This window comes from Phlebotomus papatasi, chromosome 4, assembly GCF_024763615.1.
Source record: "Phlebotomus papatasi isolate M1 chromosome 4, Ppap_2.1, whole genome shotgun sequence".
In the NCBI taxonomy this organism is placed as follows: Eukaryota; Metazoa; Arthropoda; class Insecta; order Diptera; family Psychodidae; genus Phlebotomus; species Phlebotomus papatasi.
The window spans coordinates 1,946,498-1,961,537 of NC_077225.1; the positions used below are offsets into that span (position 1 = coordinate 1,946,498).

The following is a 15,040-nucleotide window of genomic DNA, read 5'->3' on the forward strand; positions in this document are numbered from 1 at the left end:
GAAAGGGATCCCACCCACAAGTTTCAGTCTAAAAATAATGAACTTGTGCGTTCACTTTATGAAAAAGGGAAAATAGATACATACCAGAAGTACAGACTAACCACATACAATGCTGTCGCACCAAGAATTTATGGGCTACCAAAAATTCACAAGCCTGAAGTTCCACTTCGCCCAGTAGTCTCATTTGTAGGGAGCCCCACGTATGATATGGCACAATTTGTGGCATATCAGCTATCCCCGTTGGCCAACAGCCCCATCAACGTGAAAAATTCTGAAGACCTGGCTAAGTTTGTGTCGGAACAGCAGCTGCCACGGGGCTACATTCTCATTAGCTTGGATGTGGTGTCATTATTTACCAATGTGCCCATTGATCTAGCAATTCAGGAGATCGGTAGAAGATTTGGGGAGATTGAACAAAGCACATCCCTGGACTGTGATGAGCTCAAGAAGTTGGTAGAGTTCTGTCTCACGACAGGATATTTTGTTTACAAAGAGAATACATACAAGCAGGTGGATGGGGTCGCCATGGGTTCCCCCATCAGCCCCATTGTGGCAGACGTGGTGATGCAGAGGGCATTAGAAACCATTATGGAGAACAATCCGCTCAGGATTGCCTTCGTGAAGAAGTATGTTGATGATTTGCTTCTGGCCATTCATGAGGAGGATGTTCACAGAGTGCTGGAGGTCTTCAACTCATTCCATCAGAAAATTTGCTTCACATTGGAGCGTGAGGTGAGTGGAGCCATCCCGTACTTAGACATGATGCTGCACAGAAGTCAGGATGGCCACATTTCCACAACATGGTATTCAAAACCAATTTCGTCTCAGAGGATGCTGAACTTCCATAGTTTACACCCTGTCAGTATGATCCTGAATGTGGCCAGGAATTTCGTCAGAAGGGTGAGAAGTTTGACGTCAGCTGCAGATGTTGATCCGGATGAGATTGCGAAGAGGATTCTCCGGAAAAATGATTTCCCTGGAAGCATCACACAATCCCTACTAGCTCCTGATCGGGGACCCTCCAGACTGACAAATAGGGTGCCTGAAGAACCAAACACTCTACAGAGGTACCACTCTCTGAGTTATATAAGGGGTATCTCGGAGAGGATCAGGTCTATCATCCATAAGTCCTCAAGCGAACATAAAATTTCATTCAAACCTGTGGCAAACAATAGGAAATTTTACACAAAAGTTAAAGACCAGATACCCACAGAACTCAAGTCGAACGTGGTATACGAAATTCCATGTGGAGGTTGCAGCAAGAAGTACATCGGCACCACAAGTCAACTCCTCAAGAACCGCCTCAGACAGCACAGAAGAGATTGCAGGCCCCCAATCCGGAATGATCAAGCAACAGCACTTTGTGCACACACAGCCAACACGGGCCACATTTTCAAATTTGATGAGGTGAGGATCATCGATGAACACAATAATCGGGAGAACAGGATGTTCCTAGAAATGCTGCACATAAAGAGGAACATCCCTATGTTGGTAAACAAACGCCAAGACATCGAGAAGTTAGCAGCAGTTTATGCCGCCCTAATTGAGGCGGAATGCGAATTGTTATTAAAAGATGAATTGTTCTGTGAATTATTTTGGGCACTGTTATTGAGATTTCGCAATTGGAAAGAATTAGAACTTTGGTTAGTTCTTTGACCGTTCGATTGTTTAGTGGAATTATTATGATTAAACGATCTATTCGCGCCAGCGTTATTTTGAGAAAAAAATCGTGAAGAGGTGAGACTTTGATTAGGAAAATTATTGGATTGTCCCGTATTCTGTTTCTTAGGTGAATTTTGATATTGGGCATTTTTAGAATTTCCCAAGTGTTCATCTGAATATGATGTGTGGGTTTTTAAACGGTTTTCTGCAAATATTACAGCTGCATTTAAGGTATCAAAAGTCCGAGATAGCAAAAGGATTCTGGTTTCACTATGGCGTATAGAATTTGCAAAAGTTTCTATGGCCATGTGAAGGTTTGATTTCTTTAAAGAATTTGGAAGTGTCCCATCTAAACGAGCGGAATATGCTGCATTAAGTGTCTGTAATGCACCTTCTACTCTTGCACCAAACTCCTTTATCGTTTCTCTGGGGTTAAGGGATATTTTCTGTAATGATAATATTGCATCTTCCAATGGGACTTCGGGATTTATAATGGAACTGAGTGCACTCCTGAATTCTGTATAGGTATTAAAACTTTGTCCTCGAATGTGTGAGTAAATTTCTGGACTAAGCTTAACAGTTAACAGTCTTATATATTCCCTATCCCTAGTGTGATCTACAGTCCTAAAATAGTCTTCGTACAATCCATCGCGCAGGGACAAAAATTGTGAGGCAACTGTTAGCTCACCTGTACAATTTGGTATATTCTTGTAGATTTCCAGGAATGGAACACTTGGTATAGCCATGTCGTTGGAATCGTCTTCGGAATCTGGTGATGATGATGCAGATGTGGATGTTGAATGTGTTGATTCTGGTGATATTCTGGATGACGCTGTAGGTGATGTTAGCAATCTGGGTGGTGTGGCTTGTCGGGATGATGTTGCAGATGCTGTTGGAGAAGGTGGTGATTGCGTAGGTCTGTTGATTTGATGTGAAGCTGATTGTGGTGTTTTACACTCCAAAGCCTCAATCTGTTGTATTAATGGTGTTACACCCAATCTTAGTGGTGGTAATCGTTCTGCTGCTGGTGCTGGTGTAATAGGTGTGGTTGTTGGAGTTGGCTGGGGTGACGATCTGCGCAGTAAATTGCTTTTACTGAAGGCCGATAGATCTTCCTTGCATGGAATTGGTATTTTGGTGGAAGGTTGAGATGGTCCAGGTAGTAATGACGAGCATGAACTGGCTCGGGCGGTTTTCTTTGTTGGCTGCGGTAATTTTAATACTTCTTTTCTTAGGTGGAAGCTGGTCCTCTTACCTTCCTCTTGGTTATCGTAGTTCATATGATGGCTGGATTCAAAATTCAAACACTTCTGACACCACTGTTGCATACACTGTTGTACACAATACAATTACTTTTCACAGCACAGCACTTTATTGGAATAGAACTTAAGCCAAACTCCCCAACTGAGTCACCGGTGGGGCTATTTATTGGATGGCATTATTTCCCAAATACCGCTGACTGAGCTGAGAAGTATAATACAATTAACATAAATACAAATATTTTAACTCTAAGTTTTCCTGTGTGAATATGACAATAATTCCGTGTCCGCGTTCCTCAACAATAAAAAATCACTGTATCAATATAGAGTGACCGTATACAATGATTTAAATAATTTCAAAAGCACTTCATTGTCCACTAAAAGAACTCCTGAAAACATGAATAATGTTATAAACCTGTTCTATTACGAGGATAGGGAGAAAAATATTAAACATTATTTCTGTATAAAAAATCTTGAGGGATTTTTTAATTACAAATTTCAATGTAAATTTTGCGATCTTTTGTACAACAACATGCACATTTGTCCTGAAAAAATGCAGATTTTGTGGTAACAATCCACCGTGTCTCAATGTCCCTGAAATGATTGATTGCTTAAATTGTAATCGCAGATTCCGAGGAGAATCCTGCCTCAAATTTCACACAGAGAACGGAACTTGTAGTGAGCTTAAAAGCTGTACAAACTGTGACAAAACTTATAAAATTTCTGATGATCCACATCAATGCTTCACGGTACGTTGCGATATTTGCTATAAACAGGTCGCAAACCCTCACTACTGTTTCATTCAGCCTTTAAAAAAGAAAACCCCAAAAGAGTTTTCAATTATTTTTTACGATCTTGAATGTGAGCTTGTACCGGGGGAAAATGATTACTCTGACCATATTCCAAATTTGTGTGTAGCTCATGAGGTTTGCCATTTATGCGCAAAATCAGCAGAGTCGGATCCCGAATGTACAAATTGTAGCCCATCGGTTAGAATTTTTGAAAATGATGATTCAGGGTCGTGCGTAAAAAAATTTGTTGATCATGCTCTTAAATTCAGACCAGTTCCTACAGCTGTGATTGCCCACAATGCAAAAAGCTACGATGGGCAATTTATTCTGGAGGAATTATGCAAAAGAGATGAAGCGATAAATCCAATCTTCACAGGTTGCAAAATTTTGTATGTGGAGATCAGGAATATTGTGTTTCTAGATTCACTAAGCTTTATCCCTTTTGCATTGTCTAAATTTAATGCAAGTTTCGGGCTCCGTGATTGCGAAAAGGGTGAATACACGTATAAATTCAACACTTCAGCAAATAAGACTTATATTGGGAAATATCCCGCGCAGGAAATGTATGCAATAGAGTCGATGTCGTCAAATCGGTATGAAAAGTTTCTCGCATGGTACGAGTCAAATAAAGACAAAACTTTTGATAATCGGAAAGAATTGATACATTATTGCAATCAAGACGTCTAAATTCTGAAACTCGGGTGTTTGAACTTCATGTATTCATTTTTGGATACCACCGGAATCAATCCGTTCTTGCAGGCGATTACTCTAGCCGATTCTGTGATGAAGGTGTATACAAAGAACTATTTAATCCCAAATACTCTTGCCATTACACCAAAAAGTAATTACAGTTCAAGCTATATAAACCTCCAGAGCAAAATTGGATTGAAATGGCTCGTGTATCAAAAAATGATTACACAAAAAAATATTCGGTACGAAGTAAAGTTGAAAAATTCACATTACATTGTCGACGGATTTGACGATAGCACAAACACTGTGTATAGTTTCGAAGGATGTTATTATCATGGCCATACATGTTTCTTGAACAGGGACTATGTATGTTCAGGAGATTCGTCCGATACTATACAGAGGCGTTATGAGGCAACTTTGACTCGTTTGCAACGTATAAAAGATATGGGTTACAATTTAATATCGGAGTGGGAGTGTGATTTTCGAAGACTACTCAAATCAAATCCTGATTTGGAAGACTCATTGAATAAAAATCAGGAAATTATCGATGCAGGGTTTGATTTGAGAAGCGCAGTATACGGAGGGCGAACAGAAGTATTTAAATTGTATGAAAAATGTGGCCCAGGGGACAGAATACTTTACTATGATTTCACATCACTTTACCCCTGGGCCAATAAATATTCTAAATACTTTGTTGGTCATCCAACCATTGTGAAAACCTTCGAAAAGGCAGAGGAAATATTAAACTACGAAGGTGTGGCTAAATGCACAGTTCTACACCCACGGAACTTGTATTTACCATGTTTGCCGTATAGATGCAACGATCGTTTAATATTTCCTCTCTGTAGATCTTGTACAGAGATGGTTAACACGGACCGTTGCACACATTCTGATGATGAAAGAACCCTCACCGGATTCTGGTCGTTAGATGAAATCCGGCTGAGTGTTCGCCATGGGTACCAAATTGTCAAAGCTTTTGAGGTTTGGTCCTATCAAACATTGCAGTACAACCGGGACACTAACGAAAGGGGCCTCTTTGCAGATTTTGTGGACAATTTCCTCAAAATTAAACAAGAAGCAAGTGGATGGCCTGTGGGAATAGAATCTGATGAGGAAAAAGAGAGTTATATCCAGGAATATTTAGAGAGGGAAGGTGTACAGCTTGACAAAGAAAAAAACTGTGTCAATAAGGGGTTGCGATTGCTCACCAAATTGGTGTTTAATAGTCTTTGGGGGAAGATTCATCATGCGTGAAAATTTCACAAAGACTAGCATTTGCAACTCCCCCGAGGAGTTAAATAAATTAATTGGATCTGAAGATATTCAATTGATGGATTTATATCCTGTCGGGGAGACACAGATTTTTGTTTCGTGGAAGTACATTGCTGAAGCTGAGTCATCATCTAGATGCGTAAATCTCGGTGTAGGCATATGTACTACCACGAACGCTCGAATTCTCTCTCAACATTAGGTGAGAACCTTCTCTCCTGTGATACAGATTCTGTGATCTTCAGGGTACCCGCTGGCGAAGAGAACCCATTAAGCTGCGGAAAGTTTTTGGGGGAGCTCACCGATGAGCTTACAGACTACGGTGAGGGTTCTTTTATTGAGGAATATGTCAGTTGCGGTCCTAAGACCTATGGTCTTAAAATATTTACGCCATCCATAGGCTCATATTCATTTAAAATCGTAGCGAAAGGTATAAGTATGAACCACGAGGTAGAAAGACATCTCGATTTCAATGCAATGAGATCAATTGTCTTTGGGGACACTGAAACATTGAATATTCATTACAAAAACAGAATCTGCAGACAGAGAAAATTTAAGCTTTTTTCAGCCTCAGCCCATAAAAAGGTACAATTTACCTTGACCAAAAGAAGATGTGTGGATAATTTTGACACTCTCCTATTTGGTTTTTAAAATACATTAGAATAAATTAGTATTTAACATGCAAACATTTTTTATCATTTTTAAAATCTGGCTATTGAAAATAATGTCTATGATTTAAATTGTAAATACTATGTAAATATAATCTATAAATAAGGTATATTTTAGTAGATCATATTCTTCAATAGATATTGATGGTTTGGTTTTAGCTGAGATAGATTGTAAAGCTGAGATTCTTTACAATCTCTTTTTCTTATAATTCTGAACAGTTAATTGTAACAATCATTGATAATGAGAACCTACACTAATCTGCAATTTCATCCGTAAGTTCTCTCCCCCCCTAAAAATTTAACAGTGGAAATGGATTCTCCCCCCCCCCACCCCGCATGAACTATGAAGATGATTGAAGTCCTGTCACAATATAAAATATTATGACCTAATTTTGAAAGGACAAAATATAACTTTATACAAGCTATGTAATTATTTTCGATGCACCGTCTTTGCCGTCTTTTGAAAATAAATTGGGGTGTTTTTGAAGAGGGTCCAGATATAATTTTTAAATGATTTTGACGCTGAATTTTGTTTGGATAAGTTACTTTCATTTCTTTATCGTTGCAGAGGACCAAGGATTTTAAACTTTCAAAATTTATATCTTTTTCAACCTCCTTGTTCTGCGATACATCCTTGCATACTATTTTGTTAGAGTAAGAGTTTGTAGAAGGCGAATAGATTTTCAAGCCATAGGCTTTTGGTCCTATGCTTACGAATTCTTCGAAAGTTTTTAAAACTTTTAAAATAAACCTTCTAAATTTCTTTGAACTATTTCTTAGAGCGTTTGCAAGATACATTGTCTAATTCATCTAATGGAATGCGTCTCGATAAGTTGTTAAATTTTTATAAAGAAGCATTTTAATTATATTGCCATGGAGATTAATGTAGATTGAACAATAGCAAGAGTCTCTGGTTCAATTCTTTTAGCGTGAATACTCTTAACAGTTTTAAAACTTTAAAACAAACCTTTTAATTTATATTTCTTTGAGGATTAATGAAAATTGATCTGTAACTATTTTCTGGAGCGATAGCAAGACTCACTGGTTTAATTCGTCCATCGGAAAGAGTCTGAAGAAGTTGTTAAGTTTTTATAAAGAATCATTTTAATTATATTACGGCGAAGATTAATGTAGATTGATTTGGAAGTATTTTTTGGAGCGATAGCAAGAGTCATGGTTTAATTCGTGTAATGGAGAGAGTTTCAAGTAGCTGATAAATTTTTATAAAGAACCATTGCTAATAATATTACATAGTAATATTACTACGAAAATTAATGTAGATTGATCTGTAATTTTTGCACAATAACAAGAGTCTCTGCTTTAGTCTGATCCAATTCTTTTAGCGTGAATACTCTTAGCTGTTTTTAAATTTCTTGAAAATACGTATTTTAAATTGTGTATTATAATATAAGACGATCTGTAGATTAAACGCGATGCACTGGGATTAGTATTTAGAAATTATTTGGTTTTTCTAATAAAATTGGCCTCGAGAATTGTCTTACATATATTGTTTTATCTGTCAGTGATATTAAATCGTTGATATACGGTTTTCCAAGGTATTGAATTTATAGGCTTAATATTTTGATGCATGATGACTGTAATACTTTTTGAGAATTTCTATATAGTTTACAGAGATATTGTATGTTAATCACTTTACCAAAATTTGTATCAGATAATGGTTTTAAACTTCCTAATTTATTAAAATTGTATTTACTTATGTCAACAGTTTCAATATTCTAGTACATGGATAAAAGAAATATTTATGTTAGATTATCATATTATGATTCAGTATTTCGGATATTAGATGTGTAAATTTATATGTAATATACAGATTGTAATATCCCAACAAGAAAATCTGAAATAAAAATATATTTCACTAATAATACACTCTTTTACTTTTCATTATACCTGTGCCTTTTGCTCTTTATTAAAATGTTTTCAACAGAATTAGTATGGAGAACAAGAGCCTTGATCTATTTTCATGCATTTTCATTTTCCCTCCGTCTCATATGTTTCTGTTTCTCCTAATCTGTGTGATGGTATAGGTCATTTGTTGCACTTCTGGATGGTGGAGAAATATACCTTGCCTAGGAACTGTTAACACTTGGAGACTCGACTATAATTTCAAGTGGTATTAATCTCCATATGAAACAAAACTATGTGCGGTGCATTTTCATCGTTTACCATTCAGTGTTAAAATTGTAATTCAAATCTTTGCGCGCATGATGAGTAGAATTGTCTGCTGTGAGTGAATCCCACATTCAACACTTTACTTCATCTGTGAAATTTTTTGCTGTCTAGACCTGAAGAAGAAATTAGAGCAAATATTGCAGAAGGGTTTTGCATTGATTATAACGTCGATGATCATACGGAACAATCAGAATGAAAACGTAAGTATGAGTATAAACCACATACTCCCACACGTCATCGATTGTATCTCTCCTCGACCTGGAGAAATGTTGGAGAACACCACTTTGGAGGATCAATTGTAATTTTGCTCGAACTAGACAGATGTTGCCAAATTTCTTTGTCCGAGCCTTCAAAATGTTAATAGTTGTAAAATCCACTATACTCTTTAATCTATATCAACAACATTATAAAATAAAATTATAGAATGACTTTTTTTCCTCATTTCCCATATAGTGGTAAATTGGTAATTTAAATGTTTGTGTGCACGATGTGTAGAATTGTTTGGTGTGAGTATGTCTCATAGCCCAACATTTTTTCTCCCTGTGAAATATTTTCTTGACGGGTGAGAGTGAAGAAATTAGAGCCAACATTGCAGTGGAATATTGCACTGAATATGACGTCAGTGATCATATGGAATCCCTTGAATGAAAACATGAGTATAAGTACAAATCTCATACTCCCAGAAGGCGTCGATTGTATCTCTCCATGATATGGAGAAATGTTTGGTGAACACCACTTTACGTCATCGATTGTAGATCTGATCGAGCTAAACATGTGTTAGTAAATTTAATTTTTCGACTCAATAAACTATTTAAAAGACTAATATAAAACCATATCGATCATTAAAATATGCATGCGGATTCTTTCATCAAAATTATGCGAAGAGAAGAATTTATGTGAAATGAAATAACATTTTTGCTTTTAATTCTCTCGAGGGATCGTGAGGACGACAGAAGAATATCACTTTTCCCACCTGATCTTCCTCGAATTCAACAGGCAGAATGAATAATGCCACAGCGCATAAAAATTGCACTCGTTGACAAATTCTCCCAACTCGACCTTAAACTCTCTCACTCTTTTCCACACTTACACGTCCCTCATTAGAGGCAAACATTTTTACGATAAGTAGTCAGGAGTATTCATATTAGGCACTATCAGTCAAGTATACCCCCACCCTCCTAGTATCTCCGGCCAAGCATGATTGATCATCAAACATAAGCAACAGGGATTCATACCAACACACGGAAAATCTTTATGCATACATTATAAGAAAAATGACTTCAGAGAAAGAGAAGCATGCAAATTAAAATAGATAGAACATTCGCGAAAATCATTTAGATTTTACATTTTACATAATAGGTGATAGTCGGTCATTAAAAACAGCCATAGGAATTTCAATTCAAAAATCTACACACACACACACACATCAGCATTAAATTATTGCATCAACAATAATGTCGCTTCATGTTTCAAGAGGGATAGAGGTGACAACATATTTAATATAACGTCAATCTAAGGTTATGGACCCCACGGTAATGACGTCATGATAAGAACCTGCTCGTCAGTTTGAATTAGTTCCATACACACACCATAATACGTCACCGATTGTAACTTTTCGGAACCATGACGCCAGAGTAGGGTTTATGTGTGTGAGTGCCTCACTAACACTACTACACACACTTATTGTATTCAACCTCGATTTACACTACTCATATATCTATATATATATATATATATATATATATATATATATATCTAAACATGGTATATACGTTTATATATACCCGCGGATTTTCGCGGGTCGCGAAATTTTCGCGAGGGCGCGAAAATTTTCGCGGATTTTCGCAGGTCGCGATTTTTTCGCGGATTTTCGCGGGCCGCGAAAGTTTTCGCGAGTCGCGAAATTTTTCGCGGATTTTCACGGGCCGCGAAATTTTTCGCAGATTTTCACGGGTCGAGAAATTTTTCGCGGATTTTCGCGGGTCGTGAAATTTTTCGAGGGTCGCGAAATTTTTCGCGGATTTTCGCGGGCCGCAAAATTTTTCGCGGATTTTCGCGGGTCGTTAAATTTTTCGCGGATTTTCGCGGGTCGTGAAATTTTTCGCGGATTTTCACGGGCCGCGAAATTTTTCGCGGATTTTCGCGGGTCGTGAAATTTTTCGCGGATTTTCGCGGGTCGTGAAATTTTTCGCGGATATTCGCGGGTCGCGAAATTTTTCGCGGATTTTCGCGGGCCTCGAAATTTCTTGCCGATTTTCGTGGGTGGCAAAATTTCTAAAAATAAATGAAAATACAATGTGATGTCAAGTTTGAAGCCTCTATAACTCATAGTTTCCGAGATAATCGACTTTAAAGATTTTCAGACATTTTTATGCATTTTTCGTCCAATTTTGCTCATTTTCAAATGAAATTTTTCACATCTCAAGCCTAAAGAAGGCTATAAACGGATGTAAAGTTTGAGGGCTCTATCTCTCATAGTTTCCGAGATAATCGACTTTAAAGATTTTCAGACATTTTTTTTGCATTTCTCATACAATCTTTTCTCATTTTCAAATGAAATTTTGTACATCTCAAACCTAAAGAAGGCTATAAACGTATGTAAAGTTTGATGGCTCTATCTCTCAAAGTTTCCGAGATAATCGACTATAAAGATTTTCAGACATTTTTATGCATTTCTCGTCAAATTTTGCTAATTTTCAAATGAAATTTTTCACATCTCAAGCCTGTAGGAGGCTCTAAACGGATGTAAAGTTTGAGGGCTCTATCTCTAATAGTTTCTGAGATAATCGACTTTAAAGATTTTCAGACATTTTTATGCATTTCTCGTCCAATTTTGCTCACTTTCAAATGAAATTTTTCACATCTCAAGCCTAAAGAAGGATATAAACGGATGTAAAGTTTGAGGGCTCTATCTCTCAAAGTTTCCGAGATAATCGACTTTAAAGATTTTCAGACATTTTTATGCATTTCTCGTCCAATTTTGCTCACTTTCAAATGAAATTTTTCACATCTCAATCCTGTAGGAGGCTCGAAACGGATGTAAAGTTTGAGGCCTCTATCTCTCATAGTTTTCGAGATAATCAACTTCAAAGATTTTCAGACACTTTTATGCATTTCTCGTCCAATTTTCTTAATTTTCAAATGAAATTTTGCACATATTAAGCCTGAAAGAGGCTCTAAATGGATGTAAAGTTTGAGGCCTCTATCTCTCATAGTTTTCGAGATAATCGACTTCAAAGATTTTCAGACACTTTTATGCATTTCTCGTCCAATTTTCTTAATTTTCAAATGAAATTTTGCACATATTAGGCCTGAAAGAGGCTCTAAATGGATGTAAAGTTTGAGGCCTCTATCTCTCATAGTTTCCGAGATAATCAACTTTAAAGATTTTCAGACACTTTTATGCATTTCCCTTCCAATTTTCTTAATTCACAAGCGAGATTTTGCACATCTCAAGCCTGTAGGAGGCTATAAACCGATGTAAAGTTTGAAGCCTCTATAACTCATAATTTCCGAGATAATCGACTTTAAAGATTTTCAGACACTGTTGTGCATTTCTCGTCCAATTTTGCTCATTTTCAAATGAAATTTTGCACATCTCAAGCCTGTAGGAGGCTCGAAACGGATGTAAAGTTTGAGGGCTCTATCTCTCATAGTTTCTGAGATAATCGACTTTAAAGAGTTTCAGACATTTTTATGCATTTCTCGTCCAATTTTGTTCATTTTCAAATAAAATTTTGCACATCTCAATCCCTTAGGAGGCTTTAAACGGATGCAAAGTTTGAGGGCTCTATCTCTTACAGTTTCTGAGATAATCCACTTTAAAGATTTTCAGACATTTTTATGCATTTCTCGTCCAATTTTGCTCATTTTCAAATGAAATTTTGCACATCTCAAGCCTGTAGGAGGCTTTAAACGGATGTAAAGTTTGAGGGCTCTATCTCTCACAGTTTCTGAGATAATCGACTTTAAAGATTTTCAGACATTTTTATGCATTTCTCGTCCAATTTTGCTCATTTTCAAATGAAATTTTGCACATCTCAAGCCTGTAGGAGGCTTTAAACGGATGTAAAGTTTGAGGGCTCTATCTCTCACAGTTTCTGAGATAATCGACTTTAAAGATTTTCAGACATTTTTATGCATTTCTCGTCCAATTTTGCTCATTTTCAAATGAAATTTTGCACATCTCAAGCCTGTAGGAGGCTTTAAACCGATGTAAAGTTTGAGGGCTCTATCTCTCAAAATTTCCGAGATAATCGACTTTAAAGATTTTCAGATGATTTTGTGGATTTCTCATCCAATTTGCCTTATCAATAACGATAATAAGTTACATACAGTTTAAGAATTATTAAACGAAATTTGCATTATTTATGTATAAATATCGTTCGAGTTTGCCACAATTCGAATTTGCAGTGAAGGATTCGCACCTTTATAAGCTGATCTAGGCTTATCACTGGCTTTTTGAAGTACGGATAAGTATTTACTCTGCCCTATTTTTTCATATTATAGGGCTATATCGTACTTCTGGTTCAATCAGCAAAATTTTCAATTTCAAACTTCCAACAAATTGGCTTTTTAATATTTAACAGATTTGTTAGATTTCTTTTAATGTAGTTTCAACTCTTTCAGATGATGACGGCTTTTAACACTGACAACCCAAACGTCGTCGATGAAAGTGCAGTATTTATAATCAATTTTGCTCAGATGGTCTTTAGGCTTCCATCCATAATGGCGATTGAAATTATCCACTAAGCGACAATTGAAGAAAATCTACTATCTCTATACAACAGAAGGTAATATAATGATCATTTTGTTGTATTCTTTTATCCTAAAATTCAATTTCTTGTCGATTGTTTCAGACTCACAAGCAGATTTAATTCTGCTTCTTTTGCTGATTTTCTCAAACTGTGGTGGTAACATAAATGCTCAAATGGATATGATTCTACATTTTAAGTCCAAAAAGAAGATTCCAGGATCTGGTAGATAAATGATTTTTAAGAACAGTGAAAGAAAATTTATTTTTAATAAAAATAAATAAATAAAATTATGACTTATTCTTATTTATATTTATTCTTAAAATCAGTCGAAATAAATCTTGAAATTATTCTCCTGCGGTCTTAAATTTAATCTGCTAACCTCTAAAAAAGATTTAAAGTTATTCGAAAAAAATCTTATTTTCAGTTCCGACTTAATTTTATTCTTTATAGGACTAATATTAAGAATAAAAAAATCTTAATATTTTTTAAGCCTTAAAAAGACTAGAAATTATGAAGAAAAGATTAATTTTTAATCTGTTTTTTCTGTCAGTGTTTAAACATCACTCACTTCTCGTCTCATTTTTTCTCTTTTTCCATTTTTCGCGGAATGTCCACTTCTGACTGAATCAGTGGCACCAACACGTGCTCTCCCTTGGAGCCCGTTATCACTTATTGATCCTATGCCTATCCTTTGTGGCTGCTTCCTTCCTCCTTACTAGGCCAAATGATGATTTTCACCTATTTATTGTAGGGGAGACCGGGGTACCTATAGCCAGGGGTAGAATTAGTCAGTGGATTTTTCTCGTTTCCCTAAAATTGTACATTGAACAAAGTATTGTTTAATTAAAGTATAAAATTTATATTTATAAAATTTAGTTTTATAAAATAGATATCACTGAGAGAAAAAAAAGATTAAAATTTAATCTTTTCTTCATAATTTCAAGTCTTTTTAGGGCTTAAAAAATATTAAGATTTTTTTATTCTTAATATTAGTCCTGTAAAGAATAAAATTAAGTCGGAACTGAAAATAAGATTTTTTTCGAATAACTTTAAATCTTTTTTTTAGAAGCTAGCAGATTAAATTTAAGACTGCAAAAGATTAATTTCAAGATTTATTTCAACTGATTTTAAGAATAAATATGAATAAAAATAAGTTATAATTTTAAGATTTTTTATTGAAAATAAGTATTTTTTCACTGCTTTCTTGAACATTTTTAATTTCTTGCCATCATCCTCACGGTCTGAGAAAATTAAAGTATCCAGCAAAACAAGCAGGATACAATCTGCTTGTGAGTCTGAAACAACAAAAAATGAATTTTAGGATAAATGAATACGACGAATAAATCGTCATTGTATTACCTTCTGGTGTTAGGAGATCATAGATTTCCTTCAATAGTCGCTAACTGGATTTATCTTTAAAATCAATCGCCATGATGAACAGGACCCTAGTAACAATCCAAGCAAAATTGCTTAAATTATGCCTTTTCTCTGACGGTTGGGTTTTCAGTATTAAAAACCATCATCATCTGAAAGAGTTGAAACTTCATTAAAAAATATCTAACAAATGTGTTGAGTATTAAAAAGCTAATTTGCAAAAAATTATGAAATGATAAAAATATTTTCGATTTAAACAGAAATGCGTTAAATATAGGCAAGAGTACATAATGCAATAAAATAAATGGAATTTTCAAGCATCTATATAATACCGAAAACCTATTTTATTCCATGGGAGAGTCCTATATCCTATTCCTGTT

The 15,040-nt window shown here is 35.7% G+C and overlaps 1 protein-coding gene across 1 annotated transcript; it reads left to right on the forward strand.

The window, feature by feature from the left end:
- Positions 1-207: 207 nt before the first annotated feature.
- Positions 208-2,811, forward strand: LOC129808475 (uncharacterized). Its single transcript, XM_055858255.1, has 3 exons — positions 208-1,491; positions 2,377-2,578; positions 2,627-2,811. Exons 1-3 carry the CDS (start codon positions 208-210, stop codon positions 2,809-2,811), a joined length of 1,671 nt encoding a protein of 556 aa, XP_055714230.1.
- Positions 2,812-15,040: the final 12,229 nt, after the last annotated feature.

Coding starts and splice junctions, on each gene's coding strand:
- LOC129808475 (XM_055858255.1), top strand. CDS start 208: ATGGCACAATTTGTGGCATATCAGCTATCCCCGTTGGCCAACAGCCCC. Junction 1,492..2,376: donor AGAGGAACATCCCTATGTTG/GTAAACAAACGC, acceptor ATATTCTTGTAG/ATTTCCAGGAATGGAACACT. Junction 2,579..2,626: donor AGAAGGTGGTGATTGCGTAG/GTCTGTTGATTT, acceptor TACACTCCAAAG/CCTCAATCTGTTGTATTAAT.